Below are 21,425 nucleotides of genomic sequence, written 5' to 3'. Positions count from 1 at the left end.
CCTGGCATTCTCTGTCCCCTCCTCTGCTTTGTTTGTGTTTCCCACACTTATCACGATCAAGGTGGCCCTGTCTGGGCCATCTCTACCTCCATAAGTATTTTGAGATATGATGACTAGGATTTCCTAGAAGATCATAGATGTATCTTGCTTTAGTTTCCAGTACTCTTCCTGAGAATGTATTTAGCCTCTTTTGGCCTTATTAGCAAAATGGGCTACATTTCAAGTGGGTCAGGGTGCTGGGGTGGGCTCTCCCCGGGGGAATTTGTACATACGAGAAGCCAATTTTCAATTGTCATAATGACTGGTGTGTGTGTGGGGGGATGGGACCTCCTGGTATTTAGTGGACAGGGGTCAGAGATGTTAAATGTCCTCTAGTGGTCAGGACGGATCTGCCCAGTAAGGATTTTCTGATCCTGAATGCCAATAGTATTTCTGTGGAGAAACAATCTCCACAGAAACAATCTCAAAAACAACAAGGTTGTATTTGAGTCCTAAAATAGTATTTTTCGACATTAACTGATAACCTTGCGTCCAATAAGAGAATTTCAAATTACTTCTCACCAAATGCATCGCCTTCTGCCAAGCCTGTCTGTGTTCCACAGTCCATTCAAACACCCTCTTGAGACCCTCCCATTCACTCTATTTCTCTTGGCATCACTCCGGTGTCACCTCTAAATTTTGAGGTTATACTGAAGGGACTCCCTCCTTCAGATTTTGTCTAAATATTCAATGAATTGAGCCCCATTTCTGGGCTCAGAGGACCCTTCTCCCCCCCCCAATTATTTTCTCCACCTAGAGAACCGGTCCTTTATTTGCATCCTTTGTTTCCTGCCTCGAAGGCCAGGCTTCCATCCATGACAAAACTTCCCCCCACCGTGCTCCATTTTCTTTATTTTAATAGCGTTCAGGGTGGGACCTTGTCAAAAGCTTTTTGCAAATGAAAATAAATTACATCTGCTGGTTCCCCCTATCCACAGGCATTTCACCCCTTCAAAGAGCTCTGGTAGATTAAAGGATTTGCCAGATTTGGGGTTTGGATGGCTTCTATGCCCAACTCCTGAATCCTCAGCCAAGAAGCCTGCAATAGGGGAGGCCTGAGCTGAAGATGCAGAGAAACAGCACTGAAGAAATGGGTACATCTCTGGGAACCCTACGCACTGTCCAGCCCTGCCCTCCCATGCTCTAAAACCTTTTCCAGAACAGTCACAGCTCCTGGAATCCTGTCCAGGGACCTGGGATGGATCCCTTGAGCCATCTCCATGAGGCCGATTAGGTGAGCCAGGCGCGAGAAGCCTTGAGACGAGAAGATGCCCCTAATTCTTCTAGGGTGAGGGATCTGGGAGCCAGATCTGAGGACTATGAGTATAAAACAAAAGCACCTCTTAACTCTCACATATTTGAGCATCTACTCTGTTCCAGCTTCTTTCCTTTCAAATACATTTTCGTAAGCACCTAACAAACCTATAAGGTAAGTGTGATGACCCCAATTTCACCGTGAGAAAACATGCTCAGATGGGTAAAGCAACTTGTTCAAGGTCATACAATCGGTAAATGGTGAATTGGAATCAAGCTTGGTCTAAGTTCTTTCCATTTCTGAACGAAACAATCCATCTAGGGCACACTGACCCCTTTGGCAAGGCCAGATGCTGGGATTACCTCCGCTGCTGCAATTTCCAGCCTAAGTTGGGAGTCCTGGAAATCAAATCATTTAATGTCTGTCCTCTTAACTGAACCAGACATGCTCAGAAGCACAGTCGAGCCAGATCACGGCTCATACTTTTGGTAGACTTGACTCCCTTCTCCTGTCTGGAGATGGCTGAGACCCATTTGTGTCAGAAAGCTTATGGCAGCCAAGCCTGTCTTGCTCATAGGTGCTAAGAGCTTCAAACACTGGAACCAGGCCATTTTGGTTCAAATCCCTGCTCCTCTATTTACCAGAGATGTGATCTTCAGCAAATTCCTTCTCTGTGTCTCAGTTTCCTTCTCTGTGGAATGGAAATAATAGTACACCAATCTCATAAGATTATTATGAGTTAATGATTGATAAAGTGCTTAGCAGAGTGCTTGGCACACAGTAAGCATTATATAAATGCTTGATGTAAAGACTAAAATCCTTAGTCATGCCCATGATGAAAGCCCCTCAGGTCATATCATTTCTCCTAAGCCCTTACTCTCTTCCTGTCCTCCTTGCTCACAAACCATTAGCCGGTGCCATCTGGTGACCCCATCCTTGGGATAAGCCCTCCCCTGCATCCTCACCCTGCTCACTGACAGCTTACCTGCCTTCATGCTTACCCCACGGCCTTACCCCACGCACACTGCAGCGCCCTTCAGCGGGGCTGCTCTTCTCCCACACCACACATACCAATGCCCTCGTGGGGGGATCTGTTGTCTTCCTCAGTCCCCAACGTGCCTTCCATCTTCATTAAAACACCAACAACAGAACCCTGCTCCTTACAGGCCAGAACCACACAGCTCTTCTACCGTCCACATCTCATCCTTGGAATCCCCTCTCCATCTAGGTCACTCCCCTTTCTTTGAAGACACCAGCACCGGTTCAGTTTTCATCGCTGCCCCAAGCCCTGCTGCTGCTTCCGAGTGTCTTTAGTCCCCAGGGGGACAGCCTATTGGGTACCTTGACCTCCTTCTCTCCAGTCACCTTCAGCTCTGCGTCCCAGCAGAAACTCCCCTCTTGCCCTCCGTGGGCGATGTCATCACCCAGAGCTGTTCCACTTCTGGACTCCTCAATTCAGACATCTGGTTTTGGACCACAGTCTCCTTAGTTATTCCCCACCACACCTCTTCTTCTATTTTCCTGAATCTGCTAGACCATCTCTGTCTGATAGAACTTTCGATGATGATGGAAATGTTCTTTATTGGTGCTATCCAAATCATGGGCAATTGTGAAAGTGAGCTTTACATTTTATTTGATTTTAATTCATTCAAGTTGAAAATGAAATAGCTACATGTGGTTACTAGCTATTGTAGTGAACACCAGAGGTCTAGACCCCTGGCCTCTCTATTCCCTCTTCTGGCCATGCCCTTCATTTCCTTCTCTCTAAATTTAGCTTTGTCTTCATGGCCCGTCACATCAGCCACCCTCTTCCCCTTGTCCTTCTGTCCCACCTCCTGGAACAAACCCTCAACTCTAGATTAATCCAATTGTTCTGCTTTCTCTAGGTCTACACAGGGGGCTGCTGAACACTGCTGGGGGCGGCGGGTGGGGGAGTCCAGTGACTTTGCTGGTTTGCATTCTTTCTCATAGATAATCGCCAACTTCAATAGGATCTTTATCTGCCCAGCAAACATTATCCTCTTTTCTGTAATGATCTCATCAAACCTTCTCCCCTGTCCCAAAGCTTCAATGCTCCCACCTGTTCCCTCACTCTCAGTAGGTGGTGTCACTTCCTGTTCTACTGAAACAAGGTAAGCTTTCAGACCACCTGACCACCAGTTTTACAAAGCTGGTTTTATCTGTTTTCAACCTTCTCCTTCCTATCAACATTTAGGGCATGTTTAAATAGCCTTATCTTATAAACAACAATAAAAAATCCCAATCTTCCCTCAATCCCATGCCACCTTCCTGCTATGACCCCATCTCTTTCCTACCACTTGTTTTCACACTTCTTGAAAGTTGTCTACACTCACTATCTCCACTTTCTCACCTCCCATTCACTCCATAACCTGAGGCAGTCTGGCTTCTGTCCCCACCACTCTTCCACCACTGCCAGTCAAGGTCACCAATGGCTTCCTTGCAGTTTAATCCAAAGGACTCCTTTCAGATCTTATCTTGACCTTGATGGCATGTGACAGTGCTCACTGCCCCTCCTTCCTTGAAACTCGCCTGTTGGTTTCTAGGACACCGGAGTCTCCTGTTTTCCTCCTCCTATTCTGGCTACTTCTGAGTTTTCTTGAATCTGCCACATTCTCCTCTTCCTAGGGTGATCCTCGGGCTTCAGGTAAGGCTGGGTGCCAAGAATGGCAGCTTCCCCTCCCAACACATTCCTTGAAGAAACACGTGGGAATTTACTTTCTCACCCGAGAGCCACACTGTTGTGTTTTGAACTCCACTTTGCATCATGGATCCCGCTGCTTAGAGCCTGACATGCCTTTGCGGGTGTGTATTTATAACCCCCACTTTGAGATGCTTTCACAACACTTGGACATCTGTTTTTTTCATTTGTCCCCTCAAAAGACAGTATGTTTTAGGAAGGGACACTGACAAATTAGAGGGCATTGGGAGTCTGCAGAGTAGTCAGAAAACAATGTCCTATGAGAAAGCTTTAAAAGAACCGGGAACATTTTGTCTAGAAAATACAAAACGGAGGGATGATAAGGAGCTGATTTCAAAAATTTGGAGAGGCAGAACCTTGGTCTGGGCTGCTGTGTCAGACTGGAATTGGACCGACTGGGAGGTGTGGGTTGGAATGGAAGTAGAAAAGTTCTACTGTGTCCAGAATGTTCCAGACCTCCAAGATACAAGGTGAGACAGTCCTGTCCACCAGGAACTACTAAAGAAGATAAGCTTCGGCCTAAGTGACCACAATAAAAATTAAAAGCCCCTCCGCCCCCAATTCCCCTCAGCTCAGCTGGCAACGTAAAATAGCTATATCCACGAAGGGCAATTTCAAACTTGCTGCCATGCAAGAGCCATCAAAATCTCTGTGGACAGAACCAGCAGCAGCAGGAGGCAGACTTGGAAAGCACCCGCTGATCCAGTCTTGCACATACCTCAAAATAGACCCAAGAGGGCTCGGGTGGTGAGCGGGGTACCCCGGTTTGCCTCTTTCAGCCCTGTCCTTGTCAGCGGGTCTTTTCCTGTGTTTTGGTGTGATGCCATCAGCTGGTGTCGTGGGCCATCCCAGAAACCACTGCACAGAGCTAGCTCTCTGCTGTGACTGTTAAGGGGGTGTCGCCAAGGGGTTTTGCTCGTTGCTTCACACTGTATTCCCTTTATGAGGCCCCCCAGGAGAAATTCCTGTCTGATTTTAGTACCAGAAATAGTTGTAATTCTCTTGAGTAATAAGTCTGTTTTCATCTCGTGGACACTGGGAATTGTGTAACTGACATGGCCTTTTCACTTGGGCTGCGGGAAAGCTCTAGGGACAAATCTGTGACCCACCCACAGGAGGTGACTAGGGCATTCCTGGGTGCATTTTAGCTTTATTCCCATCTCTATTTGGTCTTCCCTTTTGGTTTTCCTTTCTTCTCTTAGCTTTCCCTCTTATTTTACTATACAAAATTGAGAACACACAAGGAAAAAAAAAATCACCTCTAATCTCACTATCCAGAGATAACCACAATTAACAATATTGTCTGTATGCATACTTTTTGAAAAAATAAAAATATCTGTGCATAGCGTTTTTTGGGGTATAGTGTTTTGTAATTTGCTTTTTTCATTTTATAAGTTGATTAATTAAATGTATTTATGAAATAAATTTAAATTTCTATAAAGATCTAGCAATTTAATACTAAGAACTAACATTTCTGCATCCACTTACTCTGTGCCAGGCTTTATGTATATTTACATATACATATGTGTGAAAGTATACTCATGTAGATTATATAACATGCATATTACAAGCTCTAATATTGATAAGTATTAACTCATTTGATACTCACAAGCCTATGAGGTAGGTATTATTGTACCTCTTTTACAAATGAGGAAAACAAGGCACAGAAAGTTGCAAAACTTGCCAGTATCACACTCTGGCTCTAAAGCATGTCCTTCTAACTGCTATGCTGCCTTACATATCACTGGGATTTCACTTTCCACCGTGGTTAAACATTTCATTTATCTCCTTTCACCTCACTTTCTAATTTATTAATATGTTATCTTGCCATGTTTTAAGCACCCTTATAAGTCACCTGAAATCCTCTCTGCCACAGGTAAGGCATAAATAACCAGTGTAGAGAGTGGTGATGGCACAAGAAGGCAGAGCTAAAAGCACTGCCCCAGGGAGAGGATGGATCCAGGCTGTCCTGCAATGGAATGGATTTATTTCCTTGGGCTGTGGGGAACTCCCATGCCTGGAAGAGCTGGCTTGGGGGGCTGTCTCTCACAGAGGCCGAGAAAGGCGTTCTTCCAAGGAGACTGAGCTGGGCCAGATGAACCTAGGCCCTTTCTCAGAGTCTCAGAGTTAATGAAAATGCCAATAAGACAAAATGAGGCACTTGATGGACCTAATGCAGCAAGTCAGCCGTTGGGCCAGAAACAGGACCGTGGGCTTTCAATCCAGACCTATTCCTAGTAGCAAATAAATCAACAGAAATTTAGTTCCAAACTTTCAGTCCAGTGCATTCTTTCCCCCAAAGCTCTTTGCAAGATGGTCAAAGGATGCTGTCACTGTCCTCAGTCCTTTTGTTAAGGTGGCAGAGAATGAGGCAAGAAGGAGAAGCCTGGGTGGCCCCCAGAATGCTCCATGAGACTATAAGTGGGTGGGAATGTCCATTTGACAAATGTGAGGAGAGGAAGGAGCCCAGGTGTCTATTCCTGGATTTGATGTTTGCTAGCTGGGAGATCTTGGGCAAGTTTCTTCACCTCCTGAGACCTCAGGATCATCTGCAAAAAGGAGTTAATAACCTGCTTTGCAAAGTTGTGGGGCTCCCATGAGAGAGAATAGGGCATAGCACCCTTAAAAAAGTGAGCCAGGAAGAAGGACCTATAAGCCTGCCCCAGGGATGTGGGTTGGGCTGGGCTTCCCCCAGCCTGAGGCTCTGCAGACTTGTCTGGGAGGGGCGTTGGCCAGTGCCCAGGTGCTGTCCGGCTTCTTTCTCCTATAGTCTCCTGTCCACCACAGCTTTCCCGGCATGAAAGGAGCCGCGTTTCCGACAGATAGGCCCAAGCGCGCACTGACAACTGCGGAGGGAAGGGGGACCCAGAGGAGCCGCCTCTTCTCGCCAGACCCGAGGGGCTTCGGGCAGGAGGGGTGAGAAGGCGGAGGTTACATCCTCCTCCCCTTCCTCATGACCCAGGGCTGTTTGCCCACAGGGGCACGGTCCTGTACGCGGTGCCACCGGGGCCATCAGGCTGGGTTAGAGGAAGGCCCCGACCTCCGCGCAGCAAAGAAAACAAACACAGATGTGTTTGGTTGGGATCAGGAGGGAGAAAATTGTCCCCTCCCCCCCGCGTGCGCGCTCCCCAAGGCGTGGGGCCGGCGGAAACCTGCGGGGCTCTCCGGGCGGCGCGGGGCCGGGGAGAGGCTGACAGTCCCCCGCCGGCCCCTCCTCCCTCCATGGGGTGCGCGCGGGCCCAGCCCCCTCTCCGGGGTTTCCCCGGGCGCTCTTCTCGCTTTCTCTTTGTCTCTGCTTCTCTATCTCGGGCTCCCCGGTTCCCACCCGCTTGCGCTCTCGCTCTCTCCGTGTCCCGGGCTGGTTCCCTTTAACTTTCTTCTTTCCCGGGGTGAAAACTTTGCTCGCGAGCGGGCGGCTTCTCGCCGACGTTATTGGCCGGCGCCCCGCCCGGCGGTCCCGCCCCCCCGCCCCCGCGCTCCCCTCCGCCCCCCACTCCCGGAGCGAGTGGCGGCGGCAGCGGCGGCGGCGGCGGCGGCGGCAGAGCCCTCGGGGGCGTGCGTGCGTGTGTGTGAGTGCGCGCCAGCGAGCGTGAGTGTGTGTGCGCCCCGGGCGCGGGCTGGGCAGCACTGCGACCGCGGCGGTAGCAGCGGGAGCCGGGCGGCCGCGTAGTCACTCGGGCGAGAGAGGCGGCGGCGGCTGCCGGGCCAGGGCTGGGGCTGGGGCAGCAGCGGCCGCGCCGGGCATGGAGCTGGCAAGCCGGCGCTGAGGCAGGACGCGCCTGCTAGCAGCGAGCGAGAGGCTCTCGCCGTCCCGCGTGCGGGCTCCCCGGCCGGGGCTGGGCAAACTTTTCTTTCTCTTTTGCCCTTTCCAGAGGTAAAGTCCTGAACGCGGACTCTCCGGCGGGGACGCTATCGGGGGCAGAGGAGAGGGTCCCCAGGCTGCGGGAGGAAGGGGCGCGGGGCGTGTGGGGTTGGAGGACCCGGTGCTTTCCTGCACCGGCGACTTGGGGTGCTGGGCGGGCTGGCTGCGGACGGGTAGGCGGGCGCGGGCATGCCCCTAGGGCGGCATGGAGGCGGTGGTGGCTGGGAAGCCGAGCGTTGGTCCGCGGCCCCGGCTCGCCGCTTGCTCGGGAAGAAGCGCGGGCAGTGCGGGCTTGGGGGCTCCAGGATTCGCCTGTCCCCGGGACTCTGGGGAGCGAGGCGGGCAGTCAGCTGCCGGATTGGTGTTGGGAAAGCGGAGGGTGCGCCCGCGCCCCCGCTCTCCGCCCCGCCGGGGGGTGGAGGGCGCGGGGTGCGCTGGCTGAGCGCAGCTCCCCTCTCTCCGCAGGCGCCTTCTGCGGCGGTCGGACCGACTCCTCGGCGCGGCGGGGCCGGGGCAAGCTGGACGCAGCATGATGCGCGCAGTGTGGGAGGCGCTGGCGGCGCTGGCGGCGGTGGCTTGCCTGGTGGGCGCGGTGCGCGGCGGACCCGGGCTCAGTATGTTCGCGGGCCAGGCGGCGCAGCCGGACCCCTGCACGGACGAGAACGGCCACCCGCGCCGCTGCATCCCTGACTTTGTCAACGCGGCCTTCGGCAAGGACGTGCGCGTGTCCAGTACCTGCGGCCGGCCCCCAGCGCGCTACTGCGTGGTGAGCGAGCGCGGCGAGGAGCGGCTGCGCTCCTGCCACCTCTGCAACTCGTCGGACCCCAAGAAGGCGCATCCACCCGCCTTCCTCACCGATCTCAACAACCCCCACAACCTGACGTGCTGGCAGTCCGAGAACTACCTGCAGTTTCCGCACAACGTCACGCTCACGCTGTCGCTCGGCAAGAAGTTCGAGGTGACGTACGTGAGCCTGCAGTTCTGCTCGCCACGGCCCGAGTCCATGGCCATCTACAAGTCCATGGACTACGGGCGCACGTGGGTGCCCTTCCAGTTCTACTCCACACAATGCCGCAAGATGTACAACCGGCCGCACCGCGCGCCCATCACTAAGCAGAACGAGCAAGAGGCCGTGTGCACCGACTCGCACACGGACATGCGTCCGCTCTCGGGCGGCCTTATCGCCTTCAGCACGCTGGACGGGCGGCCCTCGGCTCACGACTTCGACAACTCACCGGTGCTTCAGGACTGGGTAACGGCCACCGACATCCGCGTGGCCTTCAGCCGCCTTCACACGTTCGGCGACGAGAACGAGGACGACTCGGAGCTGGCGCGCGACTCGTACTTCTACGCGGTGTCGGACCTGCAGGTGGGCGGCCGCTGCAAGTGCAATGGCCACGCGGCCCGCTGCGTGCGCGACCGCGACGATAGCCTGGTGTGCGACTGCAGGCACAACACGGCGGGTCCCGAGTGCGACCGTTGCAAGCCCTTCCACTACGACCGGCCCTGGCAGCGCGCCACCGCCCGCGAGGCCAACGAGTGCGTGGGTGAGTGGGGCGCCGCGGGGACGCGGGAGGCGGGCGGGGACGCGGTCAGCTTCTCCCGGGACTCCCAACTACGGGTTCTCCGGTTCGCGGGCGGCGGCTGCACCCGAGTAGCATCCACTGCGGGAATGGTGGGAGCTGCGTTCCGGGGTATCCTGGACCCGGGAGGGCAGAGAGCAGGTCTACTATCTTGCGTGGCGCTGGAGGTGGACGCTCGGGTTTGCTCCCAGTGCGCACTGCGAAGCCAAGACACGGGAAATGCTGCGGGGAGAGGGTTTCGCAGAAAATTTGCCGACTTGTCCCCCTAACCCCGGATCCAAATGCAAACACTCATTGCCTTCCTCTCAGTTTGGCGGGACCCTGGGATTCACCCCCCACCCCTTTCCTAGGGCTGCTGCTGGGCGCGCTGTTGGGGAACCCGGCCCGGTTCCCGGGAAGTTCCAGCCCCACTACCACAAATCCCTTGGGAGATGGCAAAAGGATTTGCAGTTTGGGGCCAGTTCGGTACCCGACGAATATCATTCCTGTGCCCTTCATTTGTCTTTTATGGTTTGAAAAAAAAATTGTTTTTTCTTTGGGATAGCGCGTTTGTGTTAGCAAAAGAATGATGTGATTTAAATTAATTACTATCTACAGATTACAAAGGAGAGTTCAGTAATTATTTGAAACCAATTCAATCCTGGTCCAAAAAAAGAAGTATACCAGATTTTTTTGTTAGTGTCAGGCTTTGGTGAAATTAAACAGTTTTGAATTAACTAAGGGTCCAGATTCTCGCCTTATAATGGGGTTTAAGTTCCTGAAAGAAAAATCTGACAAAACCGGCACTGGTGAATATGTTGGTTCAGAAATGAGGCTTAAAAAAGGGATATGTTCTCTTTCTGAATTGTACAACTTTGCTGCTGTAGAAACTCTCAGGCATCAGTTTCGGGGGTGAGGGGGGTGACAGGGGTGACGGAGAAAAGGAGGGGGAGGGTAGTAAGACAATACTTTACTTTTCCAGTATGAGATGTAAATTTCCAAATCCCTCATTTCATTTTAATGAAAATTATTTAGATCGTAAAGTGCCATTTGGTGTGCACTCTTTTGTGAACAGATAGATTTTTTTCCTTTCCACTCCCAATCCCCCAAATAGCCACTGTGAGTCTCTTCAATTGCTTCACCCTCTGAGGCACATTGCAAAGTTTGCTGGTCCCCACAAACACACGTTTTGAGGTCTGGTTCTGATTAATTGTGTCATGTTGTTGTCGAATAGTTTGTGCCTCATGACTGCGGATGCAGACTTTTGAGCAAGCGAATGGAAAACATGTCTTGGAGAGCAGGGTGGGCACTGAGGCCCAGTCAAGCGTCCTGGTCTGCAGAGGGCTGTGCCTCCTGTTGCATGGCGGGGCCTCCATTTTTCAGTCCATGTGTCCCGCTTTTGCAGACCGAATTGTTCTTCCTCCTCCTTTAAGGGACAGAACTGGTTGCCAGTTTGAAGAGACTTTTCAGGATTGCGCAGTGAGATAGTAGTTACACCCGGGCTTAGTGTTCTTTGAGAGTAAAATTCCTTTGATCTGCTGAATTCCTTCAGAATTGGTGGTTTTTCCCATCTCTTCCTTTCCCCCTTTCCTCTTTTCTTCCTTTTGTGCGTAAAAACCCTGTATTGACATTCCAAGGGCCTCCCAGGGTTTTGCTATCAGTTTTAGTTTGTATGTGCATGTGAAAGATACCTTCAAATTGTCACCAGCAGGGTCTAATTGGACAAATACAAGTGAATAATACATCCAGGCAAATAAACTGGATGTTGTGGTAACGTTTTACTGGTTTGAAGATTTCTCTTAGCGTTAGTATTTTTCAGATACACCAGCCACCCCTGTCTCTCCCTGACACTTTGGATGTGGAGGCATAGCCCGCATTTGCTATAACAATGGCCATACACTTGAAATAACCTCTATAGTTTAGGATTTCGTATTTTGACTAAAGCACTAACTATGTGCACAAATTGGATTGACCATTTTTTAAAAGCCAAATTGAGCAATCAACATATTAACTAATGTAATTAGTAAGCCTTTTTGCTCAAGAAGTTTAATTAGGCCTAATAAGTACATAATCTACATGACAAATAATCGGCTATTTTCTGGTTTTTACTGAAGTTATTTTAATTCTCAGTAGTTAAAGTATCTTTAAGTCTTGCCAATTATTCAGTCATCTTATAAAAACAAGCCAATTCAACTATGTTAAAGTTATTTAGTTTCCTTTTTGAATAGATGTTCTGATACCTTGTAGATACAGCCGGGAAAGTCATGTTTAAGTCCCCATAAAGTCTTAATTAAAGTCTTAGTGATTTTTCCATCATTCTGTGAAAGAGAAAGCCAGCAAGGACAATTTAAAAGTGATTTACAATTAAAGGTCGAGCTTTTTATGAAAAGGTCCTGTAGTGGAGATATGTGAACGAATTAGTATTTGACAGGTGTTCTGAGACACTACAGAGCACTGTGCTAAGAAAAAGCATTAATAAATCCTTCAAACCCTAACTGTTGTACTATCAGCAGCTCAGATTTTTTTCCCTCCAACGTAATCCCATCTTGTGAATCTCACACTGTTGACATATAAAGTCAAGCTACCCAGATTATTTACAACTACGGCAAAGTAGAAAGGTATATATTTTCTTATTCCAAAAAAATCAGTCTTGATAAAAAATGAAGCATTGTCACTGTGCTGTTCTGGTTTTGCCTTTATAAAACAACGAGACAATTTATAATCGACTAAAATGGCATCTTTTCCCAGGTTAACCACCTCCAACCCTAAAACTTTTAAAGAAAACTTTGATATTATCATTTGACTAAATGGTTCTTTTACATAGGGCCAAGGTACTTTCGGATTACTGAGAAATGCATATATCCTATAGGTCTTCTTTGGTCAAGCTTTCTTTTTGGTGTTGTTTCAAGGTTGAGTTCTCTACGGAATAAATGTGAACTTTTGTAAAGCCCAATTTTATTATACATGCAATTTTGGATTTCTTCCGGAAAAAAGAAAACCCCCAAAACCTCTCAAAACAATATGAAAGACAAGACTGTGTATAACGTTACAACCTCGACAGCTCTCAGTGGAATAACTAAATACTTTCTTCCGCTCATATGTATCAGCAGTGTTCACATGCTTTTATACACATGTGCACTTACAATCATGGTGTAAAGAAGCACTTACATGCATAGTGGGGGTGGGGCATGTGTACATTGAAGGGAAAATAAATAGACGAACAATTTTAAACCACCTGGGTTGCTAGGCCATTTTTGCCTGCCTTCCTTCCTTCCTTCTTTCTTCCTTCCTTCCTTCCTTCCTTCCTTCCTTCCTTCCTTCCTTCCTTCCTTCCTTCCTTCCTTCCTTCCTTTTTTCTTTCTTTCTTTCAGCATCTGAAGACCATATTGTGTTTCATAAATTATTGACATCAGTTTTAATCAGTGTCCCCCTGACGTCGGAGCTGTGTTGGTATTTAGTGCCTGACGAAGCATGCTGTTTAATCTTACTGTGGGGATGTCAGCATGAACCCCTGACTGGTTTGTGACAGGGTGAGCTTATGAAAACTCGTTTTGCGACTCACTCTATGGCTTTGCATTGCCCAGCTGAAACCCAAAACCCACACAAAAGACGTCTCTGCAAGATGAGCACCACGCTGGGCTGGCCTCCTCTGGTCATGGGTACCTGCAACATAATGCTCGTAATTGTTTAAACATGGCTTTGGGAGGGGGTTCCTCACGCTGTAAACGGCTCTGGTGTGTGGGCCTACCGTCATCCCCAGGAAGAGAGGGAGGTTATATTGATGATGTTGCCATGAGACATCTAATGCCCTGCTAAAGACTCCAGCAAAATCAGAAGGCTAACATTATTTGCTGCCTAGTCCAGAGCCTGGCACACAGCTGTAGATCAGTGAATGTTTTCATAGTCATAGTAATTATTATAATTATTGTCATTATGACGATTAACTCTTGAGGGCTAATTTTTTGCCAAGCACTCACATTAATTTAGTCATTTAATCATGGTGACTATGCTCATAATAGACACTGTTATTGTTTCTATTTTACAGATGAGGAAACCATAACCTAGAGACATGAAATGGTTTACCCAAAGCCTACTAGCTATTAGTACGACATGCCTGTACAGCTAGTAAGTGGCAGAGCTGGGACTCCAGCCTGATGTTTATGCCTTGTTTTATTGCATCCTCTGTACTACATCCCCGTAGGATGGATGGAGGGATGAACGGCAGTTACATATCCATGTATAGGAGAGAAGTTGGAACAACCTGTTGCTTCTTGTTAGAACTGCAGGTGGTTTCCATCTTATGTTATGTTATATAATACGATCTTATATTACATTACATTTATTCTATTCATACTTGCTTAAATATGAAATTATATATAAGAAGTTGTGTTTCAGTTTGGCCATCAGGCTTGGTGGGAGCTGGGAGTTAGGAATAGAAGTAAAGAGGGTTCAAAGACTTCCTGGTGGGTTCTCAGCATCCACAAGTGTTGTTAATGACCAAGTCTTTCTTGATTCCAGCATCTGTGATCTCTCTCAAAGGTGGTAGACTAGAGCTCGTAATCAGAAAAATCCTCTTTAAGGACTCCTTCTGAAAATCTTCCTTAATAAGGCCTTCTCTTTTCTCCTTAGTACCCAGAATCCCATTGCTTCTCTGGGAACACATTGAAAAATTTCTTGGCAGTGTTGTTATTAAAGAGAGGAGTTTAATGGCATATACTTGTCAGTGACGTGGTGCTAGTAGGGGCAGCTAATGTGTGTCAGCACCACAGGGCTGTCAGTTACCTCTGTTGGCCCCATGGCAGCGGGAAGGAACGTCTTGCTGCGGTTCTCCCTGGCATCTGGTGGGCAGGGAGGCTAGTCTCTATGCTCCCCAGAGAAGAGAGACAGAGTCGTGTCAGGGCAAACCTTGTGGGGCCGGTCTCTGCGTTTCCAGGCTCTGCTGAGCTCTCCTTTGGCCCTGCCCAGACTTCTCTCTGACCTCCTCCTCCTCCTCCTACAGAAAAATGAGATCCTCGGAAAAGTATTTGAGACGTTATGTCCAGAGAAAATATTGGAAAGGCAGTGGGTTGAAATTCAAATGTTCCCTGGAAGGAATCCCCTCATTTTCTGCTCACAGCTGGTATCGATATTTCCTTCTTGAGATGAGTTGTGCTTTTCATTAAGTAAATTTTTTGTCTTGGGATTAAACCAACATTGTATTCTTAATAGACTTTTATGTTTACACTTCAAAAGTCCACTGGGTTGGTATTCGCGTTATCTTGATGGCTTGTATAGTGTCTGCTATGCACACTGGCCTCACCAAAATAAATGGCTCTCTAGGGAACTGGATTATAAAACAACCTTATCTATCATGCACAAGCACGGATATTTTGTGAGCCAGTATTTTCTTCTTCCTTTATAGAGGTGATAATCTTACCTTGGGTTTCTGCAGTGCTTTTCATTAGAGGGAGACTGGAGGTGTAGGAAGGCTTTTGAAATGCTCAGGATTTCAACCTAATACTTGCAAAGAGGCCCGCAGCATTCTGCCTGTCATCTGGAAAGACACATATCACCCGTTGTGGTCTCCATAGCCTCGAAAAGTGTGGCATTGGTTTGGGTGGCCGGGGAACTGCAGAGCTTAGAATGTCAGTCCAAGGTGGTTGTCAGGTTGCATTCTGAAAACAGACCACAAACCCCTACTAAATGCCAGGCATTGTACTGGGTGCTTTATGTGCGCTTCGCTTCCATTAATCAGATTGCCACAAGGAACCGAAACTTTGGAAAAACAGATGTCCCTGCCACCAAAGGGCAATTTTTACACAAACTGATCTAAGTGTGGACAGGTCTGCAGGGTACATCTTGGCTTATTCAGTGACGCCACTGCGTACACAGAGAGCAGGGCATATTAGCAGTGCTTGTTTTGAAGGCTGGTCACATAAAAGCCATGTCCTATTACAACCAGCTCCAAGGCACGGTTGTTCTGAAATAAGTGAGCTGCCTGGGACAGTCCTCCAGACACAGGTCTCTTTGCCTCTGTACTGCCTGCTGTCCTGAGGTTTGACTTGTATAGCACAACATAGTGAGTTCAGTATTGTTGTATTCCCTGTTCTTATTTCAAAAATGTATCTCTACTGTAAACTCAGAATTGGATTTTAATCTGCCTTTGAAACATTGTATAATGCATGTGAAACACCCCTCCCCCACCCACACACACACATCAGAAGGCAGAGGCCCATTTCAGTTGTCAGTCCTCTGCCTATAGAAATAATATTCCCTTCCCATCCCCAGCTCCTTGGAGACCTTAGCTAGGTGTGTGTTCAGCCCTGGCTATGTTATTTTGTGCTGGTTCTACCCTCTGACAGAGAGAAGGGACTGTGGTCCTGTGATGGGTGAGATGCAGAATGCCTCTACTCTGAGCTTTTCCCTTCCGACACTTAAGTTCCTGCCCCCAGCCTCCTTTGCAATGGACATTTCTATCAGAGGCATCCGATGGCACTCAGAGAACAAGGGAAGATGTCATCCGAGGGGACAGGTGTGCAGGAGTGCTTCCAAGGAATGGAGCAGTGTGCTCTGCCTTTACCTATGTTAGGGTCATCCCTGGACATCACTGACCCTTCTGCCATCAAGATTAGTATAGTAGCTACAGTTAAGTTGAAATGAATTCATGTTGCAGTACATTAATGTATATATATAAAAAAAAGACCCAGAAGAAAGATGTCTCTGTAGGTATGGTGGACTTCCAAGTTTCTTTTCAGAGGTCAAAGAAAATCTGTTGGGTGAGAACCTTGAAAAGCAGAAAGTAACAGCCTGGTTCATTACATCAACTGATAACTAAAGAATCTTTCCAACTCAGCTAGTGCCTGGAAGGAGATGCTGGAAATCTCTCTCTGTGGAGGATTCAAGCCAGCCTAAGTGAGGTCTGAGCCCTCTTTCAGGTGGCTGGGTTTTAGCTGGGGGCCCATCCATGCTCCTTTCTGGCTAGTGCTATTGCTAGATTTTCTAGATTTTCCTCCAGTCCTTTTCTGCCTACAGATGAGAGATAATTGGTTGTTGTCCAATTTTCACACATTCCAGAAGCTCCACACCGAAGTCAGACAACCTGTAGGACTATAGGGACCTTTGAAGGAGCTGGATTTGAATAATTGAGTCCTGTGTAACAAGGAAATGAGATATCTCTTTTAGTTTCCTGGGGGCCTATTTGTTGTGCTATATTCCATATTTGAGGTCCCAAAGTGACGGACACTTCCTGCCTGCCTGATTACCAGTGTCAGTGCTTATTTCATCTGTTCCTGCTTGGAGTGGCTGTGGTGAGTGTCTAGCAAATGTACCACCACTGTCCCATTCTGAACCCGGGGCAGACAGTGCTACTCAATCACAGGACTCTTTTTTCCTAAGTCCAGAAATGGTCTTAGGGTATTGGAACTCTTCTCAATATAATAACCTAGGCAGCCATTACTGCTTAGAATAGCCTAAGAGATGAAAGCTGTATGCTATTTTCAGTCTCAGAAGACCTTTCCCTGCTGCTCCACCCTGCAGACAAAGAAGTACCCTGTGGGGCAGCCGGATGGCTCAGTAGGTTAGAGCGTGAGCTCTGAACAACAGGGTTGCTGGTTCGATTCCCACATGGGTCAGTGAGCTGCGCCCTCCACAACTATATTGAAGGACAACGACTTGGAACTGATGGGCCCTGGAGAAACACACTGTTCCCCAATATTCCAAAATTAAAAAAAAAAGGAAGTATCCTGTAAGTGGACGTTTCTGGAGTGTTCAGTGGTCAGGTGGCTCTTGACTGGGATGTAAAGAGAAGTGAAGTGGATGCCCTACCTGCAGGTGAAATACACTCTCACTGGGGAGGTTGTGCATGTGGAAAGGTGAATACTTGTACACTTGCACTAATTGTAAACATGGGAGGGCCCCCAAAGTGAGGAACTTTGCCAAATGTTGTGGACACTGGGAGGTGCTGAGGATCTTGAAGCAGGTTTCGGATTTGGCTCCTGTATCATGGAAGGATTAGAGTTTCGTCCAGTTCACTTTTCTCTCCTGCATTTGGTCTATCATGGTGTTTTTGTTGTTTTCTTCCATGTCGAGATTTTCTAGAAACTACAGTTCCCTGAAATGAGTGGTCTTGCTAGGGGTATCAGCTCTGAAGTCACCTCTCCAGGCAGGTCCTCTGGACTGGGAGAGCTCCAGAACTGCCTCAGGTTTTGAGGCAAAAGCTCACCAGTGCCCCGAAACGTGAAGGAAATGACACTGCAACCTGGGTCAGCGCACCCCACCCCCGTGGGCCCTGCCCAGGTTGGGGTGTAATTCTTCCCACCGGAGAAGTTGGACCCTTGACCCCAAACCACATCTTTGTGGCCCTGAGAAACGAGGGCTCTTCCAGGCTACTTCCCTCAGTGCTCTGCTTACATTTGGGCCGGTGTGCAGAAAATGCCGAACAATAACAGTCCCAACCCCGGCATGAAAAAGGAAACACATTGTGTTTACAGATACAGAATTTGGCATCTGAAACATGAAAGTACCTTTGGGTTGGGCGCCTCAGGGCAGGGCTGTTGGACATTGGCCTCCCTGCTCTGAGTCCTGAAGCCAACTTGTTTCCTCTGCCTAAAGCCAGACCTCAGAGGTGGGCAGGTTCCTCTCAGCCAACTCTTTATTCCCAGACCCAGCCCTGTCTCACTTCATGGCTCAGACCTGGAGAGAATTCACGGTGAGAAAGTGTTCGGCCTTCCCAGCTGCCACAAGGGAGGAAATTGCTCCTCACTCCAACCCACAGAAATCAATCCTTTTTAAACCACATTTTCTGGTAGACCTGCCATCATGATACCCAGAAATGCTCGGGAAGAATGGAGTGGGCGTTCCCCTGTAGTTTTCATCGTAGTTTAGTGCTGGAACCAGGGATCGAGAGCTGGGGTTTTTTGTTGCTGTTTTTGTTGTCGTTTGCTTTTTTAAATCAAAGGTCTCTGAAGAAGAACATCCAGTGAAAGTGAAAAGCAAGTTCAGATTTTCCTGATCTGTAGAAAATGTTTCGTTCTAAAATCAAGATCAGAGAGCACCGCATTTTGTCTAATAATATACGAAACGCCAAGATGCATGTATTAGGGATTATGGTTAAGAGCTTCTCTCCAGCTTCAGAGGTTAAGTCCATTCTACCTGCAGCGTGAGCTTGGGCATGTTATTTGGCTCTCTGGGCTTTCAATGTCTTAGTGTCTTGGGGGCTCTGCTCAAGACCATGTGGGTATGTGAGGAAGGATGAGGAGGGAGAAGCTGTCATGTTTTGTCATGCAGGGGGTTCAGAGGGGCCATAGGAAGGACCCCCAGAGGCAACGTGGTCATCTTAGACTTTGTACTTCACCTTTCCACATGCACAACACATTTCCGTAGCTCTTACTATTGCCACGCTCTGTTCTAAACACTTTGCAAATATACCTCATTTAGTCCTCATAATGGCCTTATGAGGTGGGTTCTGTTATTATTATTAAGTAAACTTCTCTATTGAAGTATAACATACATGTGGGAAAGCACATGACTCATAAGTAAGCAGCTCAAAGACTTCTCATCATAGGACCGTACCTGAATAACCAGCACCCACATCAAGAACATACCAGCACCTCAGAAGCTGCTCTGTGCCCCCTTCCAGTCACTAGACCCCCCACCTGCCATACATTGGTTTTGAACTTTATGTAAATGAATTGTATTCTGGACTCAGTAGTACATTTGTGGTATTTATCCATGGGTAGTTGTAGTTTTATTCGTTCTCATTGCTTTATTATTATTATTTTTTATTTGGGAATATTGGGGGGCCCATCAGCTCCAAGTCGTTGTCCTTCAATGTAGTTGTGGAGGGCACAGCTCACTGGCCCATGTGGGAATCGAACCGGCAACCCTTTTGTTCAGAGCCCGCGCTCTAACCAACCGAGCCATCTGGCCGCTCTAGTTCTCATTGCTTTTTATAGTGATCTATGGTATACGTATATACATTTATTTATCTGATTCGTTTCAAATGGTGGGCATTTGGGTTGTTTCCAGGTTTTAGCTATTAAAAATAATGCTGCTGCGACTATCCTTATTCATGTCTCTGGATGCACATATGGATGCTCTTCTGTTGGGTGTGTATCTAGAAGTGGACTCACTGGGTCCTTGGGTGGGTATTTGTTCAGCTGTAGTAGATAGCAGTTATACATTGGTTGTACATTTTGTAGAAAGTTGTGTACACCATTTTGCAGATGAAGAAATAGGGGCACACAGAGGATACAGAACTTGCCCAAGGTCACATAGCTAACTGGCAATTGGTGGAGTTGGAATTAGAATCTAAGTGGTGTGGCGCTGGAGTCTTGCTTTTCAACCCCTGTGCCTTGTTGCCTCTTGTCTTTACTCTGTACATACCCTGTCAAGGAAAACTGTTAATCCTGGGGGTCAGAGGTGACTTTAGGTAAGTCCCTTTACTTTTCTGGGCCTCATTTTTCTCTTCCGTAAAATGAGGGGTTGGGGCCATAAAGACCATCTTTAGCTCTCATCTTCTGTGTTCCAGTGGAATGCACCTTCTTCCTGAGGACTTTTCTAATCTGCATTACCCGTTCCCCTCCAATACCATCTCAACTGCGAGTAGCTCTACAACTTGAGTGATGTATTTCCTCCCCTCTCCATCCCATTGGGGTTCTCTCAGAAGACTGCTCAGGCTCTGATTGGGGGACCTCACTTAGGCTTGCCCTCCAAGACTACCAGGAATTTCCCCACCTCTCAGTCACCAGTGCTGCCATTTGGGGAGGGCCAGACATGGGACCTGTTCCTTCTTTGCCCTCTGGCATGTCAGCGAGCCAGTCTTTTCTCTTCAAATCAGGTGTGTCCAGCTGGATGAATGTTCCCCAAGTCCACTCATCTGTGTAACTAGCTCAGTCATCGAGAAATAAAACATTTCCACAAGGCCCTCTCATGTCCTTTTCTCACTATAACTACCATCTTGACTTCTAACACCATACATTTTGTTTTACCGGTTCTTAAACTTCACATAAATGAAATCATACTGTACGTTCTCTTGCAATACCTGTCTTCTTTTGCCCAGCATTGTTACCTTGTAAAGAATCTTAAACATAACTTATCCTATAGTTCTTTTTAGTGTGACGGATGATCTTAATTTCTATGGGGGACTGATCCTTCTGCTTGTTTTGTCTGCTGATCTTTGCTCATGGTGAATGATTTCCTTGTGTGCTTTGTACTATCTGACTATAAACTTATCATTACTTGGGATTTTGTAGAAATCCCACTGGTCTTAGTTCTGGAAGTGTTTCTATCAAGTGATTTTGCCAAACATCCTAGAGTGATCATTGTCTTGGGACTGATTTTTCCATTAATTAATCACCTTGGAAATTCCTGTAAGACATGAGGAGAATGCATTTTGCCTCTGATCTCTAGCAGGTCTGAGGTTTAATTTTTCCTATTGAAGACTTTTTTTCCTTTACTCAAGAGTTTTGGGTAGAGACAAACTTTTGCTGTCACCTTAGGTTGATGGACAAAGATTTTTAGTCCCCCTGTCACTTAGGGTACATTTGGAAGGTCCAGGCTTTTTGCCACCTGGATTACTGCTAGTTTTCTCATTGGTCTCCCTACCTATACCCTTGTCCTTCAACCCCACAGTCTGTTCTTCCTGGTAGTTCGGTCTGTCCAGATATTCAGATGGATGGCTTTCTCAGTTCCTTCAAGTCTTTAATCAGTTGTCATTTCTCAGTGTAGCCTGCCTTGACTATCCTAGTTAATATCCTTGAACAGCTTCCTTATATCTATCCATCTACCTATCTATCTATCTATCTATCTATCATCTATCTATCTATCTATCTATCTATCTATCTATCTATCTATCTCTATCCCTCCCTCTCTCCCTCCCTCCCTCTCTCTCTCTTTCACACACACCACATATACACACATGCACACTCCTGATCACCTTTATCTTGCTCTACCAGTATTTTCTCTCCCCCCCATAACACTTACCACCTTCTAACATACTATTTAATTTAC

At 47.9% G+C, this 21,425-nt stretch overlaps 1 protein-coding gene across 5 annotated transcripts in view; it reads left to right on the top strand.

Moving 5' to 3' along the window:
* Positions 1-21,425, top strand: part of NTN1 (netrin 1) — a 195,676-nt gene that overhangs the window by 7,333 nt on the left and 166,918 nt on the right. The window contains exons 1-2 of one of the 5 annotated variants that reach the window (XM_033090221.1): positions 7,185-7,240; positions 8,341-9,422. In XM_033090221.1, the coding sequence (XP_032946112.1) occupies positions 7,236-7,240; positions 8,341-9,422 (1,087 nt within the window). In that variant the 5' untranslated portion in view covers positions 7,185-7,235. Of the gene's footprint in view, positions 1-7,184; positions 7,241-7,546; positions 7,603-7,622; positions 7,888-8,340; positions 9,423-21,425 lie in introns of those variants that run through there. The other 4 variants (XM_033090225.1, XM_033090223.1, XM_033090222.1 and 1 more) reach the window with 4 other exon arrangements.

This window comes from Rhinolophus ferrumequinum, chromosome 21, assembly GCF_004115265.2.
Source record: "Rhinolophus ferrumequinum isolate MPI-CBG mRhiFer1 chromosome 21, mRhiFer1_v1.p, whole genome shotgun sequence".
NCBI lineage: Eukaryota > Metazoa > Chordata > Mammalia > Chiroptera > Rhinolophidae > Rhinolophus > Rhinolophus ferrumequinum.
Note: the sequence above shows the minus strand (reverse complement) of the source record. Positions and strands in the feature narration are given on the sequence as shown.